Source organism: Neodiprion fabricii, chromosome 3, assembly GCF_021155785.1.
Source record: "Neodiprion fabricii isolate iyNeoFabr1 chromosome 3, iyNeoFabr1.1, whole genome shotgun sequence".
Taxonomy (NCBI): Eukaryota; Metazoa; Arthropoda; class Insecta; order Hymenoptera; family Diprionidae; genus Neodiprion; species Neodiprion fabricii.
Window position 1 is genome coordinate 33,311,793 of NC_060241.1, and position 25,831 is coordinate 33,337,623.

Consider the following 25,831-nt stretch of genomic DNA (forward strand, 5'->3'; position numbering starts at 1 on the left):
TCCGCGGTATTAAACTTGGCATTGATAATCCCGAGAAACAGTTATACGCGTCGGTTGCTTTCGGCTGTCCAATCTATCCTTAAAACGTGACCCAACCGACCTCGCGTGGCCGTCCGCGAGATTGCGTGATGTATCATTGGCGAAACTTGGAGGAAAGGATTTGAATCGTATTATAAGACAGACCCGCAGTTACAGCGCGGATATATTAGAACGCAGCGCCGGCTGCTGTTCCTGATTTATGATCCATTAAATGATCGAGCGACACGTAATGTCGCATGATTCTCAAGGCGATTAGAGCCGCATCACCGCGGGATCTTGAACTTTGTCAGCGAGTTACACATGTATAATACCTGCTCTCGGTATCATGGTCAACGATTTCAGTGTCACGATGATATAACGTTATTTAAATATGTATCCACGGTAAGGAATGTCCCATAATATATTGCGTGTATAGCGGTTTTTCGGATGGATCTAAACAGGTTTTTGTCTTCAAAGGCACGGGGTTCGATTTTATCAAATCCGTTGGAAAAAGCTTTGCTTGTAGTAACGCCGTGCAATGTTCGACAAGCAATTTGGAACAAAACCTTGCCTGTTATGGATCGAAGAAGCAGACTTTTAAATTCTCGACGATTTTACGTAGGTATAACAGCGAAAACCTCTTTGAATACGGCTTGTCACGATATAAGTATATTGAACAATACCCAGTTTCGTACGAATGTGCTTGTTTCATCCGTTGACAGACTGAAGGATCTGTTAAGCGTTCTTCGATGCTGAAATGCCACGATTTAAAGTCGCGCGTAGCGTTATTTATGTACACAAGCCGTTACTTCGGTGGCTTTGACTTTTTGTATCCATAAGTCGATGAAACTTTTCCACTTCCGAACTGGTCGAGTGGTACGAAGGTGAGGACCTCAAGAATTTAATACTATAGGAATTTGCTACACGAAGTTTGTTGACCATGTCTACCGGGTTGTATTTTTCGTCTTTTTTCCCAAATGTTGAGCAGCTAATAGAAAAATTTCTAATCTCATCATTCGAACAATTTTTTCCCCAATTTGGATATAGAAGGTGTGTTTAATGCTGGTTGAGTATCTATCAAATTAATGTGTTCCAAAGTCACGAAATTCTATTTAAAAGTACAAAATTTTATAATACTAGAATTATAATCGAAAGCTTACTTTCAAATCGCTTCGAAATCATTCAACATTTAGTAAATCCGTTCGATATCATTACAAGATGGCTCATTTATTTGCAGAAGACTTTTACGCTGCAAGTCACTGACGATTAAACAGAAGCGGACAACCGACCCCCTAAATCATTTCTGCAGAAGCAAATGGCAGTGTTGTGACGTAAAAATTGTCCGACTTAGCAATGTTTAACGGGTGTGGAGTATACCCATAAAAAAGTTGTACAGTTTTCCAACCGTTAGAGGATGCGTAGTAAAAATTTTATTAAAAGCTAAAGCGATAACGTGTACAACAGCGTGTATGCATATAAATTGAGGAATAACTACATCTTTACGAGGTCATGACAGAAAACGGTTTAATTTGTACCGAGATAGCATTGAATTTGTATAACATGGCGTCTATTTCGAATGGTTTGAATACAGACAGAGTTTGATCAAGTGAAATAATTCATTTCAGTTGTACGAAAACTCTGTAACACTTCATTGTCAGACGAATTTCCATCAAGAATTCCAGACCGAGAAGAAGCGCTCGCGCTCTGTCAAAGAGCCTCTGTGAGATCTGGCAATTATACGTTTCTGTAGACAAAAAACGTGCCGAGTTACGAGTCGCCACACTTGTAATTCTCACCGCAATCTGAAGTCTGACCCGTGCCACCCGTATTCACTAGATTACACTACGCTCCAACGGTTGCGTCTTACCACTACGGTAAACTACTACGTCCAAAATCATTTCGTGTAATAAAATGTACCCAAGTTCATACGTGATGCTGCAAAAAATCCATGTGCTTAAGGATGGATCGTATGAACCGTTTGAATGAGCGAGGTTGAAGTTAGCAACGTTATCGTAACGAAACATTGGCGGAAAAATCACTATTTTCTTATTTTTCCAATTATGCTAGATGTGTTTTCAAAAGTAATTTGAATAACACAAACTATAAGATGTCAACGATTTGAGAAACAGCTTTACTGTTGGAACGTTTGAAACGATTGAAGTCGGGTATTTTTCATCCAAATTTAATATTTCTCAGCTCGATTTCTTCACTAACTAGATATCCCTACAAACTGTCTGAAAAACATTCAATAAATCTTAGATTATGATAAAATTATAATGAGGAAATCTAATCGTTGACGAACATTTGTCGTATCGTATTTACGCACATCTATGTATTCTCATCCTCGCTGCAGATAATTGTTCGTGAAATTTTCGCAGGCAATCTGTGGAGATCTCTATATCGCAAAAAAATAGGCCTAAAAACATCAGAACCGTATCAAAGACATGAGAGGTCAATCACTTTGACCGTTCTAATTATAAAGCATTTTTTCGAACTGTTGACTAATTCTCTTAGCTGATGTCGTTCGATTTTCTTCAGATTCATTTTTATTACGTGAAAAACACGTTTTTATCTTAACGTTCACCATCAACGGGGCAAATAAGATTGCTGGAAATTTTTAAAACGCTTCGTACTATCCTCCTGACTTTTGATTCAGACGTCCGATCTATCATAGTTACTCAAGTTTTCTAGTAATATTTCTGTCGCCGTCCATCAACCCTATTCGTCGACGTTACTTCGTTATGCCTATATCTTTGATCGTTGTAACTATTTCAACTGGGTATCCCCGCTGAAACTGAAAGCTTTCGTACGTTTCAACGAAAAACGTTTCGCTATACGGTGACGATCGCCTTACAGATGTATAGAATGTGTGGACTATTACGTCAGCGACAGGCCTCTCGCCTCTAGGCGTTTGACCGAGTGACGTATTTCATTGATAATTCCACGCTGCTCAATTCCTCTTTTACGTCAATAATATCTATGTATAATAATATATATATGTATACATGCGTGTGCAAGGAATCTGTGCGCAGGTCAAACGACAAACAGACCTTAAGCCTTCCGAAGACGGGGCAAGCTGTCGTAACAGTTTGATTTTGGTCGGGAGTAAAACGATGACCATATTTAGAGAGGATCGAGAGTTGAGAATTTTGACAATCGCGTCAACCTGTCAACGAAGGATTTTTCTCCTTCTCTCTCTTTGCTTTGATTCATTTTCGAAAAACAAACCGTTCGTCAAACTCGAACAATAGCGATGGACACTGAGTTGAAAATAATCGATGCATCGATTAATCGAAATCAAAAAAATATCGAACACTACTCGATTGAACCGGTAAAAATTAATCGAGCAATCGGTTGCTTCGTTCTTTTTTGTTTTGAAACGGTGTGTATGAAACGAAAATTTCGTAAATTTCGGTATGTAGTCTTAATAGAGGAAAAGTTTTTTTGATAACTTACAGTTTCGTTCAAAATAGTTCTCAATTTCTGGTGAATATATTCGTTTACCTTTCACTTATTACATCAGCTACGTACTTAGTGAGTAAACAATGATGACAATTGACACGCTAATCACATAAATTGATATTTTATTGCCTCGTTCATGGGCGTAAAAAACAAAAACCGATTACCAGGAAGAATAACCGAGTTTAAGAAATAATCGATTATACTCGATTAATCGGGAACCTATAAACGATTATTTTTGGCCATTCTTATCTTACATAGTCGCAACTGCGGATTATAATTTTGACCAATTAACGTTATATTCACGATGCAGAACGTAATATGCACGATATAACGGAACGATATATAGCAATGCAGAAACGTATTGATGAAAAAACGTCGTTTCGCAGGTACCGTATTCCTTATGCCTATATGCATAGGGCCGCGAAGCGTGATTAAATCGACGCAATTTTACGGCTTCGAAATTATCGAGAGGTCTACGAACCCTCTCGTTTAACGTTTCCGCGGAACGAGCTGTTCACCTTTCGCCGCGAAGTGATTACCTTTGCGTCGGCAAGGAATCGCGCGATACGTGCTCATATTGAATTCGCCAATTTTATTCTCCCCCTTGTTTTCCCTCTCCACTTTATATCTCCGACCCTCGATCAGTTGACTTAACCCCGCGATCTTTGAAGCGAGGCCACGGACGACCTTTTCCGGGCCTCGCTTAATTATCGTCGTCTACAACCTGCCACCGAGTGAAATTTCATTCCTATTATATTTACTAGAGAATTCCAGTAAAACGGGTATCGTCGTAATAACTGTTCAAATAACGTTCCAATTGCATGGAAATGTGTGTGGAGTCAGCTTGGGCATACTAAAATTGATGGTTATTGGTAAATTAGATCTATGTGTTTGGTTGATCAAATGTCTTCGATCTAACAAGGTCTCAATGTCAGTTTATTGCCGCACTAACGTCAAATCGTCGCAATAGTTAGAAAAGGATGATGCGGTAAGAGTGACGATAATTAATCAAACGAATAGAAAAAGTGAAAAATACTAGATTTTCTGGTTACAGCCACAGAACTCATTTTCATTTTTAACGTCACGGTAAGAAACTAAAATAGTCGAAGACGGTATACCAGAAAGGTTCGGAAAGGTCCTTTTATTAGATTTCGCACTTCTTCGCTAAAAAATATCTCACTTTTCAATTTTTTTTTACTACTGCCTCAACGACGTTGAAATTTCTAAAAAGGCTTTTTTCGGGAATATCAAAATTGAGATATCCTTAAATCCTTCTGTGGCTATAACGTATGTTTCGTACGACGAAATAAAACTTTTTGTAAAACCTGAGACGCGTGGGAATTTTTTTAGTACGAAAAAATCTGCGTTGAAATTTTGAATATTTGAAAGTTAAAATAATTTGTTTTTTTTTTTTGTTTTTTTTTTGTTTACGAACCGCCCTACCGTATATACGGTGTAATCCAGACTAGAAATTTCTCTCGGCACGTCGATAACGATCACCTGGACTGTCTGCACGCCACGTGTTCTAGGTATATTATAAATAGTTATCGATTCGACGGTCGCTCAGCTCCTTTGTACATACAAGCAGCCGCGATGTCATGCATGCATGTAACCTGTCTGACATAATCGTGAGAAAACGTATAAAAGTGTTAAACCGATTGGCGAACTGCACGGCACGTATCTTCCGACCTTCGCGTTTAAATAAATTAAATGTACCTGCTGCTGCAGGGATTTCAATCAGACGCAGAGCTGAGAACGTTATTCGAATAACGATTGTGCAACATCGGCGCAATAAAGTGAAATGAAAACGAACGCGGATCTCTGTTTGCAGAAGGAAGAGGAAAACGGTTTGTCCTTTTTCTTCCTTTCTTTTATTATACGGAATAACTCTTGAATGGATCTAGCGAGCTTGCGAAAATAGAAATACGAGGAGCGTATTTTTCCGGGCGTCAACTACACGCTTTGCGAATCTCGCGTCCCCCGTCCCCCTCCCCCTCCTCCTCTTCCTCGTATATATATATATATATAAATCTCGACTCGAAGCTATCGCCTCGTATCTCTCAAGGACCCGACTTGAGCGCGTAAAATTTCAGCCTTTCGTCCCGACGGGACCGATCAGATAACTTTGATAAATGGGAAAGTACAGGTTCGGTCAGGTTTCAGATATATAAGACCTATTTCGCAAAGAAAGGAGAAAAAACTTATGATTAACTGCAGGGGGAATCAGCGATGCGGACCGAGTATTCTGCGCCGGCCTTTCACAAACTTCTTTCGGCCCATCGATCGCCGCGAAGATCGATGTAAAAAAAGTTAAAAAATTACCGACAGTTTGTCAACAGAATTATGACTTCGTTAAAGAAAGATTCATTTCTAATTAGATTGTTTTCAGTTTTTCAAAATACTTTCCTTCAGTTTCGTACAGTCTTCCGTAAGTAGGTGATAATTGTTTCTGAATCCGTTTCTTGGTGTGGAAATTATTTTTACGAACGAAAATTAATTCGGTCGCGTTTTTAAAAATTTTTTTCGCTTCAAAGAAAGGACAGTTACGTCACAACGAAAAATATACAAATCTCATACGTATATCTGTAGAATAATTTCAAGCTCATCAACTCTGTAATTTATAAAGGTTCGTTAGAAATTGACACCTTGTAGTACCAATGGCAAACGTATATAGTCGAACTATTTAATCTTTGTATGAAATTTTGGAATAAAAGATCAGGAGAATGATAATAAAAAAAAAAAACAAAAAGAAATTACTACTCCATCAGAAACAATCTCGTCTAATTTTCCTGTACAACGAAGAGATCAAAATCTCTTAATTTAAACGTAACAGGCAACCGTCGGTAATCAATTACCGTCCAATATGCGAGTATAAAGAAAAGAGGAAAGGGTTGTTTCCAATGCAATAAGCGAGACCGGGAAATTGAATAATGACTTTAAAGGACATTGACGGAGAATGGAGCAAAAGTTTGAGAGTCGGAGTCGCGCTGCCGGGCCCGACGAAAAGGGGGACACGTTAAAGCTCCCGAGGGAATTCGCGGGGCCCGTTCCCCGTAAATCTGGCACGGAATTTAGCCGCGGTTTACTCTCGCGCTATGCCTCGAATATACGAGTATATCCCACCACTTCCACCTCCACCACCATCGGCATCCCCCGCAACACAGCGCCGCGCACTTCGCTCTATCGATTTAGCAAGGAATAACAGAGCGAGCGCAACGCGGCCTCCGAACTCCTCGCATTGTGTCAGCCAATGCACCCCCCTAAGATCATCCCCCGGAGGTCCGAATCGAGGGATCGTTCACTTTGAAATAAAATTATATCTCCGTATGAAAACGATCGGTCTTGTAGGAAACGCTCGTTTTCTCAACATCAAATTTTATCTGTAATACTTGAAAATTTTCCGAGTCCGTCGTCAACTTGTACGGATAATGTGGTTCAAGACTTTGAGAAGTAGCCTTGAATTTTTTTCCCGATTTTTCCAAAACCTAGAACACTTTGTTAAATGTGTAAAGAAAAATTGTACAAATAGAGGGTTGATAATTAATAATAACAGGTTTGATCAAGTATAAATGGTAATACGAGGAATTCGAGATGCTTTTCAACATTCGAAATCAATGAGTTGAGATACGTTTGGTAATCGGTGGAAGTCGAGCCATCTTTTAACAATGGTAACACATGCCTGCAAAACGTAACTTTCAATTTCTCCCTCAAGTAACAATGCTTCTTTTTATAGGTATTTAGGTATGTCGGATAAAAATATAGCACTAGCTTTTTTACAGCACGTCGAACAAGCGATCTCAACTAATTTCCAATGAAACATATCCCCGATTTGCAGATTGGATAAGACCCCGGAAACCTCAGTGAGTGATTGAAGTCAGGGTAAATAATCGGAAGTAAATGGAAATTGCCTCGGTAAAACGGATGACAAGTAGAGCAAATGATAATGCGGAGTGAAAATGACTTTACCGCAAGACTCATATCGATTTCCATGATTTCCGAAGCTTGCCACGCGCGATTTCTCAATGCGTTACGTCACGTGATTTCAGATGATTTAATATCCGCAACGGCGTAAGCTACCCAAATCGATTCCCCGTGATTTGAAAGAAAATTTTGCAGATCCGACTCGATTTAGAATTATATTTTTAGCCGTTGCAACGGATTTGGGACTTCCTTAAAGTAACAGCCGCTCGCTCGGCATGAAAAATTACTAACGAAACCCGCACCCTCGGGATATTTTTCCTTTCTCCCTTACTCCGGCGATGGAAAATATTTCACGGCACTCGTTTCGCTCTCCGTCATGCACACGTGTAAGTGCTTTGATCAGGAGCTTTATGGCCAGCTTTTATTCTACGTTCCCGGTAATCCAGAGCACCCCGCACTCTTGTTTGGACGCCGCGTCGAGTCGACTCGGTTCTTTTGAATCCAGCGTACGTCAGTCGTCGCTTGATCAAAGAATCTTCCCCGCTTTTTTCACCCTGTAGAAGCAAAGCTCGAGAGATTTGTTTTTTTTTTTCCCGTATTTGAATATTCATTGTCGGAGATTGGCGGGCAGAGACAGGGCCAACTTTCCCTTCTGATATTCATAATCACTCTCCAACGGTATTTTTTCACGCTGAATTACAGTCAACCAAGTGCCGATACTCCATAACGGGGATAATCTTTGGCCTAAATTTTTTTACGGCTATTCCTCCTCCTCCTCCGCCTCCTCCTTCTTCTTCTTCTTTTTCTTCGTCTTCTTCTTCTTCTTCTTCTTCTTCTTCTTCTTCTACTTCTTCACTCGATAAATTGAATCTCGCAATCTCTTATGTATTTGTCAAACCTCGGTGGAGGCCTAGCGCGACCTCTCGTTCCTAAAAATATCCCAACAATGGGTATTCATCTCTGAATTCAGGGAGCGAAGAAGCCGCTCGCGTACAACACGAGGACTCGTCTAGAAACGGCTAAGATACACAGTCACGAAATCGTGACGTTGCTCCGTCGGTGCGACCAGTTTTTCTCATTCTTGAGGGGAGTGAGAAACTTGCGTGCGGGAATGAAATTCGCAACAACACAAAATCAGAGTAAGAAAAAGGAGAAGAAGAAAAATAAGAATAAAAAAAGATAAGTGAAAAAGTTCAAGTCCGCGAAGAAATTTCCACCGATAAGATAAATCTCCGATATTGAAACTGCAGGCTCGGATAGATCTTTGTTGTTGTTGTTGTTGTTTTTGTTTCTTTTTTTTTTTTTTTTATACCCTGTGTACGGAAGGGGTTTCCTCGAGGTTCTTCGGGATGCCGGCGGGTTAACGATTATGCGATTGGATCCTCAAGCGCGGTTTATTCCTTTTGACAGAAAGTCGATAAAGCACCTAGCCATGAACACGTCACGATGTCGATGCCAACGGCGTTTTTCGATATTTCATTATGCTCCACTACACACACGGACAGGACAAACCACCTGGTTGGTTTTCATTCGGTAAAGGGACAAAGAAAAAAGACGACCGCACTCCGCCGTGTAGCCAGTTTTAACGTCTAGTCTTTGTCTTCTACCGGTTGTTGAACTCAATTACAGTTTAAGGGAGTTTAAAAGTAGGGTAGTTGATCGCACGAAACCTGCTGTGATGGGTCTGATCAGAACTCGTGTAAAAAAGATTGATTCCAGCTTTTTCTGCGGGAAGATTAATCGAACGTTGCGTTTTTCAGATGATAAAACTGGTAGCTCGTATCGATAAGTGCACAGTGCGGATAAATCTTGCGCCGATTTAGCGTGATCAGATTCGGGTAAGAGATATAATTTTGGTGATCGCTGAAAAGAGAATAGAGTTCTAGAAAAGACGGAACGTTTTAAAATAGATTTATAAATAATGAACAGTGGCGAACTCAAATTTCAGTACATTAATCGAACGTCAACGAGCTATAAAAATTCTAAACTTTACAACGCGCTTAAAGTGCTCAAGATATTGTCCCTAAATGTAAAACTGAATAAATAATGAAAATGGTTTAGAAAAAAAAAAAAAAACACGACCTTCTACAAAAGCGATAAGCCTGTAATAAAGAAGAGAGTGGTTTTAATTGACGTTGAATAAAAATTATACCTTTTTAAAAATATAACATTATTATACGAGCTTAAAGACAGTCTGTAATATGAAATATAAAAAATGATAGACACAGTACAAAAATTGAGCTTTCGACATTGGTCGTCGTAACGAGACTCTGACCGATTCGATGATAAAATCCGAGGGTGGTACAAAAAGCGAAGAAGAATCCGGAACCGGATGCGGAGATAAAAAGGAAGGAGCCACCTGCTTACACGCGTGCCAACAACGAACAGCGCCAAGTTTCATCCCTTTCCTCAACTCGGCCGACTGACAGTTGATACGCATCACTGATACAGAAAAGCTCTCTCCCTTCCCTATTTCCTGGCCCTTTCCTCCATCTCCATATCCATCATCCGACCGAGTCTCTCTCCTCGCGAGTGGAAGAAACCCGATATCGTCAGACGCGGAACGAGTCCCAAGGGTCCGACGACCCAGATAGATGCACCAGAGATGAAACTCGGAGACAATATGACGGCTGTTGAAGGTAATTTATGCCCAATTAACTGATTATTCTGACTAATTTTGATAAGACTGATGGCCAGGACTCCCGAAATCTTACTAACTTTATTGCGTTAAGTACATTTATCATGTCGTCATATTCGCAAGCTATGAGGGAAGGTCTTTTTGAAGGAACAAGGACAGAAAATAATGGTTTTATAAACAAAAGCTTAGATCACGGTGCATCGTTTCGGACAACATAAGATTGTTTAAAAATCTAATATATCCGTTCAATTTTACTCATTTTATTCAGAAGACCGTTTTTTACAAATTTGCTGAAATAAGTTTTCTTCTTTTTCAGTAGTTAATTCAACGTTGCAATTTATTGATCGTAATCAATACCGTGCAATACTGAATAAAATGACCGAAGTCAAAGTGAAATCGAACGAATCTATCAAATCTCCAACCACTTTGAAGCTATTTTAAACGAAGCTTCGATACCTAAGCTTTTGTTTACAATTCCGGTAAGTTATATTTTCGTTCTCTTGTTTGAACAGATCTCCGCCGCTTACGAATACATGCAATCATTCGATATAAACACTCGATGCGCGGTCATCTCATTATAAAACCCACAAGGCGTATCGATATTTTCCATCGCGCAACTTCTTTAACTCGATAATCATTACCGCGGGCTTTAATGTTGTTGTTGCACGGCTCGCGTACAACCGGCAGTGAATATATTTATCCTTTCTATTTTTCGGCCTGTCCATTCACGATATTAACACATGTTTCGGCTATCTGCAAACTCATCAACGTCCCTCCCAATAAGGTATAACACTCCGAATTGGTATTACGGCTGCAATTTTATCGATCTATCAATTCTCCTCCCTCCAATTTAACTTGCCGAAAGTCATACCGGTGCAATTTCCCCACCGATTACACCTGTTCGCTTTTATTTTACGCAACGCAAGAGCCCGATCTAGCCGTACTTGTAACGAATCGTTATATCCAACCATGTTCAATTTCGCGAACATGGTGCGAACCGGGCTGAAGCTGTGTAACAACTTATTACAGACAGCTTCGTTACAACGCCTGCAACGAACGGATAATTATAAAGTTCACCGCAAAGAGAAAGAAATGTAACGATAAAAGAACGAAAGCGTAGGGAAAAAAACTAACGTAGCGGGTAATTGCCGCCTGTGTAATAAGAAATAAAAACTTTACAAATATACGCAGGTGTTACGCCCATGCGTGTGTAATGCGAATTTCTTTCTCATGGGAATTCGCGGTTTTTACCATCGCCTCAATTAGGTGTCTGTCTTGAGCTTCTTACCTACAGGATGTTACATCTGTGCAGGGTATGTCTTTGAAAGAATTGTTTTTCACTCCGCATACCTTACCATAATATGTCTACCGCATATTTACATACTCGTACCTGTATAGAAGGCAGACATCGGTGAGAAAAATAGAATTGCATCGGCCGACTCTCTAGCGACCGGTTATTCGTTGAATATAAAAGTACCCGCAATTCGACGGAGTGATAATATGTTTTCTCTTTGTTTTTATTTCTTTTTTTTTTTTTTTTAACTCTTTTCCCATGTCAATTATTCGTCATATCGATCGAATTTAGATGAAATTTATACGGATTCACAAGTTGTTTTAAGCCGAGTTTAAACGTTCCGTATCAACATGTGAATATGTGAAATATGTGGCTCGTTTCGATCGTTATTGTGTAATATAACAGTACGATTGTTATTTTATTTTATTTTTTTTTTACAACGCGATAATTGCTTTTATCGATCAATCAATTAATAGCCACTGTCTGTTATTAATTTTTTATTCGACCGACCGATTAATCGACTAATCGCGAACACAGTCTCGGTACGATAAAAAGGAACGGAGAAGTTTTTCCAATTGTACACGCGGCGCAAGCGAAGGTCTGTAACAATATATTATACAGCTTTACATTATCCGACATCTACACCGTCTTTATTAATTGTTATTGCTTGAACTCGGTCATTGTTACCTATAGTCCGTTCCAATTCACTCACAACGCAAGTGTATAGCACATTCAGGGGGCTGACTCCGGTATTGTGACACTAATTGCAGGACCGACATCGCAAGGTTTCCTATGCTAAAAGCACCCGGGGTCTAAGACTATATATTATAGAATCGTCACGTTCGCCGTTGAGGCGCCGTCCCGTACAAATCCTTATCGGAGAATCGAACAGCGATTAATATCGTCGTCGATAAATATTTGGTGACGTTTGAAACCAGAAATCACTTTCCGATTACGAGGCTTCCACCGATACAGGACGTACCTAACATCGTAATACCTTGCAGCTTTGAATCGTTATTCTACAAAGACGGAGTCAAATCTAAGACGGTGTCATTTTGCCTGAGAGTCGAAATAAGAAAAAAAAAACAAAAAAGAAAGAAATTTAATAACGCGATGACGACGGCAGTTAATGGTAATGAGCTTCGCTTATTGGCAGACTTACATAGAGCCGACGTATTGCTTATACGTTTGCTTGTGTGTTTCAAAGGTCGAGTGATAGATCGATCTCAAGCAGATCTCTGTAAGACCTTTGAATTATTATACTCGGGAGATAGATTTTCTGCCAGCTCATCTATAATCTTTTAGCCTTTACAAAACCCCTCGGCGATCGCATAATAAAGAGATTACATTATTACGAATTCAGGCATCGGAGTCTCGCAGAGCTCTCGCACGTTATTTATCGTGTGGCGAAGTTTGCTGCTCAAAATTTACAACCTATAATCAAATAATTCAAATGTCAACGACGCCCGGCTGTCGCAACTGTTTCGTTAACGCCTGCGCCTAATTATTTAGGTGCGAAAACCGACGGATGCCTTGCAATCAGTCCTCAGAGAAATCTCACACTCGATGCACAATAATTAATACGTCCTGCTTCAATATCAGCGTATCTGACGTACGACGCCGGATTATTTAATTAGCATCACAATTCTGGCTGATCGTGACTGATGGTTAGAAATTTCTCGAAAGATCTTGTCGAGCCGTTCTTATTTGTCGAATGGCCAGCATCCTTCTTACGGTGCTTTAACCGGCAAGCCTACATACATAATTTGCAGTTGTGAATTTTTGACTTAGAGAATGAAAAAAGAGAAGAAAAAAAACATTCTCCTACCGAAAGATACATCGAACGACACCTTCCAGTATGTTTATCACAAGTGAATAACGTACCGCGACTCGCGTTTATCCAAATTCATAAAAGGTGACGAAGACTCGATGGAATTGAGGATGTGCCGAGGTGTAATTATACGAACCTTTGTGAGCAATTTCGGCGGGCAAGAATAAATTTTTAAAACAATCTCCCCGGAGCAACGGTGTGATATGTTTTTTTTTTTTTTTTTTTGTTTTCTTTTTTTCTAATTCCTCTTTCGTTTCCTTCATTTTTCGTTCTACTCTTTGCCAAGGCAGAAGGTCATGCCGTGCTGCGTTTTTGCGCTGCCTGATATTCCCGTGTCCAGGTTTAATTCTCGCTTCTTTATTCCGATTCGGGATGTGGATGATAAACGTGTTCCATACGCGTAAAAAGCAACACGGCTCGACCATGTATGTGCAGCAGAAAGGTTGGCATATATATATAACTATACTATACCGCCGCAGGGAAGAAGAGGAGGGAAAAATATGTTGACTCGTTCAACTTCATATATTAATACACGTTAATTATTACACACAGGTGTAGCGCTTATTATGAAAGATCCAGGGTTCCGATCGAAGTAGTAAACGTGTAGTTTCGAAGGTCCGAGATATAATCTGCTTTTTTAAAAATATACACATTATTGTATACATGTCGAGAAAATGAGAGTGAGAAGAATAATCAATAAAATTACAATTCAGTTATTAATTTTAAAAGGTACGACGAACATCGCGAATGTTTCCAAGTTACGACCGTGACGACAGACTTTTTAAGAACCGTCTCAAAGATGGCGATTGAATGAAGAAAAAAAGAAAAAAAAAAAGATGAAAATAAACCAAAAAAAAAAGAAAAAAAAGAAAAAAAGTAACGACATAAATTATAACGATTGCCGGACTGCGAAGAACACTCGTTACGCAACGTTATAACCCGATACAAGACGGCGTGTGTGTGCAGATGATGTTCTCTTGACAATAACAGCTCTATACGTGAAATAATTTTATGGTTGGCTCCAACGATCGCAGCTCAATACCTACGCGTTAAATTCTTAAACACGAATATCGCGTGTGTACGTGTTGTGTAAAGACGAGCGAGAATCGGCTACATAAATTTATTTCGATCAAGTGATTGACAAATTTATTCCTTTCCACTTTATCAAGCTATATCTACATTTTATGTAGGACGGATCTAATGTTTTACAAAAACAAACGTGAATTCGATCGGATAATTTTTGCGGCGGATAATCTATATAAATTTTTACTCTAAATTACCTGTAATATAACGCAGACGCGGATTTATAACGATCTGATGTTTTTCTCGCCGTTGATGCAGTGCAACAGGTGTATAAGAATTTATCGGATGACCGACTCGAACACTTCACCTTTTATTTTTGGGCCGATTCAACGCGTCTACATGACAAGAGTGTACAAAACATACATATAAGCGTCTCACAGCATACGTGCAGAAATTCAAGTATTTATTCATATTATTATTTTGCAGAGATGACTGAGCTCGAACGATAATAATATAATTATACTTTAATCGAATAGGCGTTTCGGCCTTAGTGTAACAAGACGAAACTCTTCATCCTTACTCTTCTCTTGTTCCACAATAACAAGAAACGTCGGTTCAGCGAATATCTGTAATCGATTCTTGTTATCGTTTCATGCTCTTCTCTCCTCGCCACTGATCGAAATTGCAATTAATGTATCACGAAGTGTATCTGAGAATATCGCGTTAATCTTACCATCAATCACGCCGTGCGCTGCGAATTCGTCATTGATATTTAGCGATCGAGTCGTGTGTTCGTTTTTTATTGCACCGGGTAGATCGTTTCGAATAATATAGACGCGTAACTTGAAGCGAAAAATATCAAGAGCGACCGGACCATTTCTTAGGATGAAAAATGTACGAACAATTCGACACAAGAGCCTGCGTAATTATCTGTAACGACGCACGTTTCGATGTGTAATTTTGCTTTTCTCGCTACCCTGATAACGCCTTGTTACACGTCTTGCGAAATTGTTGAGATGGCAGTGTGCCCACACTCGTTATTACGTACTTTCTACACTCGGCGAGTGTATAAGTCAACCTGCCGGCAGGTGGATTACGCCTCGGGGGCATCGGTTACATTGTCGGGTCTTGTGTCACCGCCGAGGGAATTAACTCCGAGTCATTTCCCACCCGCTAAACACTCGCGAGCATTGCGCAACACGAAGAATATTAACGTTTCCATTGTTATAAGCCGTCGATGTTGATCCTCTTCGAAAGGAGACGAGAATCAATTATCCATTAATCGCGAAACGGACTGGAAATATTCTCAAACAAATAAACGACCTTTGGATTGGATGATAACGTTCTTCTTTATCTTGTATCTAACTCTATTCATAGTTCATAATTTGAAAATATCTCGGGCCCCGACATCCTGCAGTTTATATTTTAGAACGAGATCTTCCATTTTCAAAAATTAAATTTAATTCTCTTACCCGCAAGAGGTTCCTTACAATACAACCGAGGTCTTTCTAATTCTTTCAAATTATACACCTGGTATATACTTGTTCACATAATTTTACAGTAAATTATCGTTACCGCGGCGTTTTGGCCAGGGAGATTTGTACGGAATTGAATGTATTATTCAGGGGATCGGTTCTCTCTGTTTCTCTCCGCGCCCTCGAGCACGATAATTTTAGGGCTTTTTGCGTTGCGGCATGACGGAAATTTTCCCAGAAGTAACGGAACGGCCTTTGTTTATACGTTTCATAATTATGTTGCGCGCACTCTTTTTCATCGTGGTTAAAAATGTCTTCTTTCTTTTTTTTTTTTCTTTTTTTTTTTCTAATATCACTTTTGACCACGTATTCCTTTTCTTTTCAGTTTTTTTCTTCGTCCGCAGTTCTCGACCGTTGTCTATGTTGGACGAGAGCGCTGATTAAAACTTTATTGACCCTCGTCATCTCTACCCGTCGTCGAACAAGGTTTTATCGCATTTCTAGAACGAAAACAAGCAGTGAATAGCAACATAATCAAATTTAAGAGAATCTCGAGCAATCGTATAAAATCGGTCGATGCCAATCGCTTTGCTCCGTGTTGCGTAACGATAGAAAAGCCAATTTCATATTTCAGACATTGGTAGCAATGCGATTCACGATAAATAAGCTCTGATATTTCTAATCGTCTTTCACTCTGTATTGCCCCGATTAACTTCGTCACGCTCTGTCAGCACTTCCGTTTTCGTCTCTTTATTTTCTTCTCTCCTACGAATCAGCCACGTCTCTCCACGTTTTAACCCAGAGTCAGATTCGCTATCAAGTTTCTTTATACGGTCAGAGTTACTGTAATTGTAACCCGGAGAATGTGAATCAAAGGAAGCTGCTCGGGATGAAAACGTTCCCTTAACCCGACCTAGTTCAGCGCTTCATCATTTCCCCTGTAAACAGTTTACAGGCTAATAGAAAATGTTGTATTTTCCTCAACACACGTGTAAAAAGTGTACAGAACCCATTTGTTGATAAAAGCTGGGCGAATATTTCCATTTCGTTTTTTTTTTTCGCGCGTGTATTTCTAGCTTGTGTAATTTTCGCCCACGAGAAGATTCGTTCGCCTGTATAAACCTCGCACAGGTGAGTATGTATGTTGGATTGTGCGGGTGGAAATTTCCGCATTATAAATAGACCTAATGGGGCACCCGCCACAAGTCGGAGAGTATATATTTTTCTTATCTCTCGTATGTTGGAGTGGCCGCCGTCAGCGTCGATTTTGCTTCCCAGCTCCAAACTTCGCGGCGTCTCAATGACTCAACTTACACTATTACACACAGCGAACGACAGTTCGAAGGTTAATTCCGGAAGATGAATTCCTTGGGAGACGTCGAGGACGATTTCTCGCTCGCATCTCCGTACTCTCTCGGCTCTCTTATCCTCCTCTGTCTCGCTCCGTTAGATGAGGACCAATTGATTTGCACGACGGGCCAATATCCGATTCCGACCGTCTTAAATCACCGTGCTTGCGACGCTGCAGCCACGATCAGAGCTTTCATCAATAAAGCACGCTATCTACGGCGGGAACTGTCGCCCTGATTGGTCCGAAGACCGTCTCGTCCACGTGTCTTCGGGTGTATCTTCGTGTACGTTCAACGTTGAGCTTTAGAATTCGGTTTCTTCGGTCGAAAAACCCGCAGGCTATCACGAAGAGCGCGAAACTAACGGACAGATGGTTGAGTGATTGACTCCTTTTTGCGCAAATTAGCGCTCCATCTTGGACCGAGTAATCACGGAGGTTCGAACCTCTTAAATTCACTCCGATTCATCGATCGCCAGAGTTGCGGCGACGTGCCTCATTGTACGTACAGAAATTGTGAACGACGAGTGACCTTTCTTCGATCCTCCAAGTTTCGCAACTGTCTTCATGACCGAAGTCTTAGGAACGGTAAGGGCACCTGCTTGTACTAAAACTATTCCTCGGAGAAGGATCGTGAGAATTTAATGTAGCGTCAATCATTAATTCTTGCTATTACGATTATACAGCTATGGTTGAATAGAACAAAATGTGTTGGTTGCTATTGACGCGGTGTCCGAGCGACAGTAAAATGGACTCAAGTGTCAGGCGGTATAAACTGAAAATAGGGTGATGCGGTTGATTGACAATACAGCCAAAGAAAACAAGGCATCCGTCACTGTCGCTGGAAAGTATAAGCTATGATGAATAAATATAACCGCGTAGAAAACAGAAAGGATAGTAAACCATGGAACGGGTATTTGAAATTCTAAGTAGGCGGCCGAGGAATCGGGAGATCCGAATGACCGTGTGGAAGTGTATAAGAAGAGAGCCAAACGCAACGAAAACATGTAATTCCATGGATATATCGAGTTCATGTGTCTTTTTTTTTCTTTTTTTTTTTTTTTTTTGTTCGCACTATTGCAAGAGAAAGTAAAATTTGACGCGAGTACCGTGATCGTCTGTATACTTTATATCGCTTCAATTCACTCGGCGACAACACCCTTCAAACATCCAATCAAACATTATACGTACCATATATACATATATTCCAATTCGAGAGAAGCGAAGAGGACAGATTTGATCGGCTTGGCGTGCCTGCGTGTGTCAGTTAAAACGACGGAGCGAACTGGACCGATGACACTTGACACTTGGGCCTGTCGTCGATGTCAAATGGCGCAGTATTTGTCGTCGATACACGTTGACGCGGACGGTCACGAATCTGTGAGCTGCCACATCCGGCGTATCACACACACACACACGCAAAGATTTGAAATGAAATTCTTATCTGCAGAGATCAAGGCCGAAGCGGAGTGGATCAAATCCATCTCGATCGTCTCGAAGGCCGGGAGAATCTTTGAGGTTCGATATCATCGTCATTATTCGTTGACATTTGAAAGTTTGGGAACACATTACGATGACCCTCTTGTGGTTGGCGCATATCCGGAGAAGCAGCGAGCTCTCTGGTTTCACCTTGCGTGAAATTAGATTCGGTTGCGAAGAGATCGCATTTTCCAAATTACCGAGAAACCCGAGGTTGAGTGCTTAGGCCACGCAGGTACGGCTGTAGGCGGGATCCTGGCCGAAATAAGACGTATATACTTACCTCAAAGTGCAGAGTCCCGCTAATAGGATCGGACTATAATTTAAACGGACAGCGCGCTTATTACGTTTCCGCATAAGATATATGTTGCACGGTACAAAGCCACTTTCTAATTTCCCAGCGATACGTTATTGAGTCTATCGTTTACCGACTGTGCCAAGTTCCTGCTCTTTAATTAGACTAAGTGAACAAGGATTCGACCTTCGAGAAGCTACGAGGAGTGCGCGACGCGTTTGCAAAAACGCAACGGATCGGAATCGATTACCTAATCAGGTAATTTCGTCAGACACCCTTGTTTTTCTCCAGTTCGTTTGCAGGATCATTCGTTCCGCTTATCGACCACGTCCATTCGACGTTCCCTCAGCCTGGATCTTGTTTCTCGATTCAATTCCCTTCTCGTCTCCTTCCGGTCGGAAGAGCACTTTTGTTATTTGCAATTTTTTTATTTTTCCATTTTCCTACAGACAAAATATACGACCATGACGAATCCGTCGCGGGACTTGAACGAAAAAGCACCTTCATGGGTGATGGCCTCGTTATATGGTCCAAGTTTCAAGGCGAGTTGATATGTTTATATGTCGGTGAGACGATACGCTTCCTCCATGTGTGACACCCGGCTCGGAAATAGGTATAAAAACGAGGGGAATTGGAGAATTGAATGGTGCCTGAAGTGGAGGAGGAACGACGGTTTCAGGATACGATACTTGAAATATTCAAACTTCGGGTACAAAGATGCAGGCCGTCACGTTCACGGACCTCTCTACGTGTATTGCCTTGAGAACTGGAGGAGCTTTTCCTTGGGTTTCCTATCACGATGTAGGTAAATTCGCGTAAACACTATATGGAAACTGACAGCTTTATACGTATGAAAACATCCCGTAACCTGAAATAAAAAAAAGTATCAAAACATTCTGTCGCATTTCGACAATACTGCAGGTACATGAAAACCCGTGTTCCTTGTCGTATAAGGCACCGTCACCCTAAAAAACACGTTTTGCCGTCTCGTTTCGCGATCATTTACACTTCGAAAATTCAGATGATCGTAATTTTTTATTCGTGCCGAGAAAAATTGCGAAAAAAATCAGGTAGCTGTAGACGAATGGCAAGAAATCACTGCCTGAATTTAGTACCGAGTCACCAAGTAGCTCAAAAGTTATCCTCGTTTCAAGGACGCCGATAAAGCCGCCATTTTGCGGAAATGGTGGATAAGTTTGGAGATTTTATGTTTTACTACCTCGTTCCTGGACGAGGAATAGATACGGCGAAAATATTCAAAAGAAATTTTTCATCCAATACGGTCACATCAATGTAATTGTGAACGTGATGAGTCGGATTTCATTCGACGCTAAATTTCAGCTGCCACGTATTTCACACGTTCTGTTAAACGGAGTTGAGCGAGCCGTAAGCGTGGAATTGTCCGGAGATTTGCATCGTTTCACCGGGCTCGGAGTATTATGAACAGGGAGGTCCGTCCGAATTGTCTCATTAGGCACATCGTTTAACACTTATCAAGAGCCTCGCTGCTCAACGTCGCTGCCTGCACTGCTTTAGACAATGGAGAGCGTAAGAATAAACGCGTTGATACGAACATTTACGAGGGGATGTGACCCTCTTTAAAACGGATGTCCTACGTTTAGTTTCGCGATTAGCTGCGCGAGCCCTACATATGCTAAGCTGCTTGCGGCCCGTGTCTACTTGTTAACAATTTAACAATTGGACCGTGGAAATTTGTTACTGGTTCTACAAATAGGGTATGCATCGACATGCTGCTGTTTTATTTGAAAGCAGCATTTCTTTTCGCTACCACCAAACAAATTTCTTGCAAATGGTAAGCAAAGAATCATCACGGAATGATATTTCTGAGATCCAATTTAAAAATTTCTATAGAGAAATATCCGTAGCTCACACTGTTAGAAAGTATATTACAAGTCTCTGATCGAAAGTCAATTCAATGTGAAAATTCTTCCTCAAAGGCTTTAGTAGCTAAACTGATGTGTCACTTGACAGCAAAAGCTTGAGTAAGAAGATTTATAGGCGATCCAATTCTCTGTAAAAATATCTAAAGGACAAGATCTACTCTAACTTCAACCGTTTACAAGACATGTCTTTTTGTGTAAACATTTTCTCTTCAAACGTCTTTACCGGTAAAACTATTGATTTTACAACTTAAATATTCAACTGACACCGTGTTACTTACGATTAAATGGGAAAACTTCGAGTTCGGAGGGGGACCTTTTAAAATTGGATTTAAGAGATATCCTTCAGCGAGTATTCCTTTCTCGCTATTAACAACAAGTTTTTCAGTCAAGAGTGATTAAAATAAGAAAAGAAAAAAGAAAAGAAAAAAAAAGATACGTTGCTTCCAGACGAAACATAATACAGACTGTATCCTTACACCGGATCCATTCACTCTAGCTAATTTACATTTGTTTCGCCCACTATGCGTTGTATCATTTGAAACAGAGAACCAGAACGTAACTCGATATCCAAACTTGCGCCGCTTGAACCCGCTCAGCTTTAGATTTCACCGAAATTCGCACGTCTAATTTCGGGCTCAGATTATGACACGACCCAGCCGTTTGCGTTAATGGAAATACTAGACAACGAAAGTCTGACATTCGACTGGCTGTATGCATAATAGAGTAACGTCGTGGCGTCGGCTGATCCCAATTAGTGCAGCTCGATGTTCACTCAATGTTGCAGATTTTACCCTCTCGATTACCGAGTTGAAGTGTTTATTTCGAATTCGAAAATCGCACGTCTCACGAAGTAAGGAAATGGCGAAAAACCGTGACGAACTAATTCCACTAGCATATACATATGTAATATTGGTGTATATAATATTCTTATCTTTCTTATCTTTCGTTTATTATCGGCGGTTCTTTGATGTGGAAAAGCAGATGGCGACGAATGAAATAAGCAGATTACCTTTTTATTACGGGGTTTTCAATTCGTATCATTAATTTCCGAATGAAATGTGAGAAATTCGGATTCGTCGCGTCTAATTTACAAACTTCAGTTAGGGATTAATTTCATTCCAAAAGAACGTGTGCAAGAAGTCCAGCTAATACACTCCTCGTAATATTTTATGCCTCCTTTTACGTCTCGCGTTAAGAAATTCATGTGTCAAAAGATTTCTTCAATCTTTCAAGTTTCAACTCCATCAACTTTTCCTACTTACGTACGTTAAAAATTTTTTTTCACGATCCAGACACTGAAACTACACTTAGTCCCTTGGCGCATAAGCCTGGCCGTCGCAAAGAACCTCCCTTTTATTAGATAACTTGTTTCTCTGCCTAATTTGGTAATCGGATCCGGATCATTAGATAAATTGACGTAAAAGTAAGAGAATTATACGATCCGACTGCACTTGATCAGAATTATACTCACCGAGCCATACACGAGGTCCAAACTTAACCGGATCAGCCAATCAAACTGCAATTGGGCTTTCACAATTCGATGTGCATATACGTGCATGACTACCGTGTACGCGTTTCGTGTCGAGCATACTTGTCGTATAATTTTCTTTCGCTTGCGGTATACAAATACAGCGTTATAATCCATCGGTCGATTGTCTTTGCAAATTGATAAATTTACAAATTCATCTGATATAAATTCTCCGAGCAGTGCACATTCGTATCGGAGAATCGGTACATGCATTTCCTGCAGACAATCAGAGGGCTGATTCGTTGAAAAATACGCTTCGGCAGAGCTTGATAAAATTGAATAGAAAAGGGGACGCGGCTTGTATTAGCGAGTAACTGTCCCTCGGTTCTGAGTGTGGCAATTTGCATATCGGTCACAACGCGAAGTTGAAAAGGCTATCTCTCCCCGAGTGATAACGAATAATCGATTGCTCGCGTAGCTGTGAGTTGTTACAGAGCAGATACACGCGGCAGAGAAGAAACTCAAGATCGGGCCAGAGTCCGAAGTGATAAGAGGAGGGGTAGAGGAAAAAGTGAGCTCGGTATCGAGCAAATTGAAATCTCTGGATGAGCTATGCGTGGGATATGAATAATATACGATTGATCGGCGTCAGCGTCGTAATTAACGCTACGCGTATACACTTGCTAATAAGTCAGTTTACCACCGTCAATGTTGAAATGATCGTTAAAAATGAATAACGTAATTCCGCATTTATTGTTACAGCTGGCAATGTATGGGGGGACGCATGTCCGCGTAAGACTCGACCACCCAGAATCGGCGACATTCCAAGGCAAGTAAACGCAATAACTAATTACGGTAATTAGTCCAATAGTTAACTGTCCCTGAACAGCCTGAACATGCGACTTGTAACGTTTATGCTGAGAAATAGTCTGGCGCTCAGTTTCGGCTGTCAGTAATCGAGTGTGGGTCGAAACTTGGATGGATCAATGTTTGGAATGGCGGTTATATAAAAACTTCAAACGTGCGAAAATAAAATGACGAATGATGAATTGGTGGAAATCTTGATTTTCGAAAGTGTCACTGATCGGTGTTACTACAGTTTACCTTAGTGTAGTAACTACTACGAATCGGTACTTGTTTGAAATTTCAACCCAATAATCGATAAATTGAACCGACGAGTCTCGGTTGGCTTAAACCAATTCGATCGTGTCACTGATCTGCAAAAATTGACGCGCTTTTTGCGAATAATTAAAACGGTCGATTGGATAAGATTTTTCTTCTTTCGTGATATTCTTTTAAGGTCGGTTTTGCACGACTTTGGTCGACGTTCTGCGCGTATGGACATAGCGATTCGCCATTTGTAATTGACCACCGAACGCCGAACTTTCCGCTAAACACAGTTGGTCACTTTCCCCATTGTCTTCGGGTTATGCAATAATATCTTTTGCGAATAAGGGACGCTTGCGGTGTTGCACGGGTCGAGTAACGAATTCTCGGATTCCATGTTCGGAGTAGAGCTATTTTTGGATCGACTGTATTCCTTCCTGAATTTCTTTTAAACTTCGTTTGAAATCTACACCGCATAATTCTGAGGAATAAGTTATCGCAGAAGTTTGCGAATTGAAACTTGGATGTAGAGAAAAAATTTGACGGACGTTCAAAGAAATTCTTCGCAAATTTTTCGACTTTCTGAATTCACACTCAAAAAGCAATGGAAGCATATTAAATTCGTTATATATCTGGAATTTTTTCGAGAAGCTTCTTTTTGTTTCTCTTCATTTCTCGACTATGATACATGGTTTTATTCTCATATGTTCGCGTTAAATCAGGGTCAAGAATTTTAGAGCCAGTGAAAAAAATTAACTGTCTCAATAACGGAGAATGTACTCTAAAAAGTGAAGAAACTTTTATTGGAAAAACCTGCTGGTAAAGTCAGATATTACGGCATGCAAAAAATTTATCAATCTGCAAATAGCAGCTGTAAAATCTTCTTTAAAAATATCTCCCCCATGGCGTGCAGGCGAGCAAGGTGAATGCATGAATGCGAAAAGCGTAATCAATTCATTCGGGCCCAATGATCAGCGTGAAAAAGTGAAAAGGGGTGAAAATTTTCGGGCAAATGCGCTCGGTGATTGAAATTCATCATGGATACCAGTTAATTCGGTTCGCCGGAAGACATCAAAGCGGTTTTATGGTGTCGCGTTGCATCGATTGACGGAGCACGGATATTACCGCTGAAGAAACCGAGGGAAAGATGAACTCTCGTCACTTTATCACGGAGAAATCAGAGGACAGGCAAACTTGTCGAGGGTTGTTATTTTTTGGCAATGATGAAAAATCATATCGTGAAAGAACGCTTTTAATTTTTGCTGATAATTAAAAAACCTAAGACTGATTGTCAGTGTGTAACAAAGATGTAACGATGTTGTGAATTGAAAGTAGGAAATTTTACCCCAAGTAACATGACTTGTAATTCTAAAAGTGGTGCGTAATTGTTTGACTACATTTTTCACGCGATAATTTCGAAACCGGTCCTATTATTTTGTTAAAATTTCATACAAACACATCCTGTTGTGATACGTGTAATAAGCGGTCTTTGCAGAATCTAGAATGATTTACGTTCGAACAAGACTTTTCGCTTATAGCTCGCGGAGTCTTATAATATATTATAATTCGGACATGAATCATTCTCGAATTTCTGCGAAAACCACTTACTTATCTACGGAATACATTAAAGCCGCGATTAACCGAGTGCAGCTCATCTCGGGTGGGGTTTAACCGGGCTTCTTGAGAAATATTTCTTTTTTGACCTTTCAAAATCCACTTTACCGTCCATAGATCGACAAGGAGTCTGCCGCTGTACACATTAGGATGTGGATTGAAATTTCATCAAACTCGTAGGTGGCTGGAGTTTCGATGTTGTCGTGCCGTGTTAAATATCTTTTGGCAAAGGTCGTTTCGAGTAACTTGAGTGTAGTCGAGGATCGGTATTCAAATTTCAAAGCTTGTAAATTAAAGATAAAATCAGTGTCTTTCAAATCTGAGCCTTAAATAGCATTTATTCAAAATACGCTCAAAGATGAAGAGTAAAAGGGTGAAATCACCCCTTTAATCCGTTATCACAGATGACGTTTGGATCGTGGTTTGAAAAAAGTTTATCTGGGCCAGTGCAAGTGCCAAGCTGCCCGGAAAGAGGGAATTTGATTTATAATACGTACTTACTAGAAAATTCTGTAGTAAAATCGATATCGTTACAACAGCTATTTAAATATTATCAGAACCACAAGAAAATGTGATATAAGTAACTATTTGGTGTTAATTGTAGTTTTCAGTACCATTTCTCGTATGCATTATTATCAAGTTATTTCAACAGTTATAAGAAAACGCGGTACGAGCGACCATAATGAAACGAACCAAAAAAAAAGAAAACTGACACCCATACGCCATACTTTCCGGCTAAATCACAAATATAACTTTTAATTTATACCCAAAACGATATACTTTTTGGTTACGATAAAAAGCAGAAAAATAGTCAAGCACCGTACCTCTTCGACCAACGAATGTCTCTTTTAAATCGCAACCCACATTTTTCTCAAACTCAAAATCCGGGTAGGATGACGGCGCAATTCCGATACCAAATTCCGATTCGCAATGTTAAAAATCACACGAATTCGC

At 40.2% G+C, this 25,831-nt stretch overlaps 2 protein-coding genes across 2 annotated transcripts in view; one reads left to right on the forward strand and one right to left on the reverse strand.

The window, feature by feature from the left end:
- LOC124177864 overlaps positions 1-25,831 on the reverse strand; it is a 65,279-nt gene that overhangs the window by 16,844 nt on the left and 22,604 nt on the right. The gene's annotated exons all lie outside the window — the stretch shown is intronic.
- Positions 9,168-25,831, forward strand: part of LOC124177862 (cyclin-dependent kinase 12-like) — a 45,872-nt gene continuing 29,208 nt past the window's right edge. Inside the window, exons 1-3 of the mRNA XM_046560743.1 lie at positions 9,168-9,239; positions 9,350-10,040; positions 22,919-22,985. Coding sequence (XP_046416699.1) covers positions 10,007-10,040; positions 22,919-22,985 — 101 coding nt within the window. The 5' untranslated portion in view covers positions 9,168-9,239; positions 9,350-10,006. The remainder of the gene's footprint in view (positions 9,240-9,349; positions 10,041-22,918; positions 22,986-25,831) is intronic.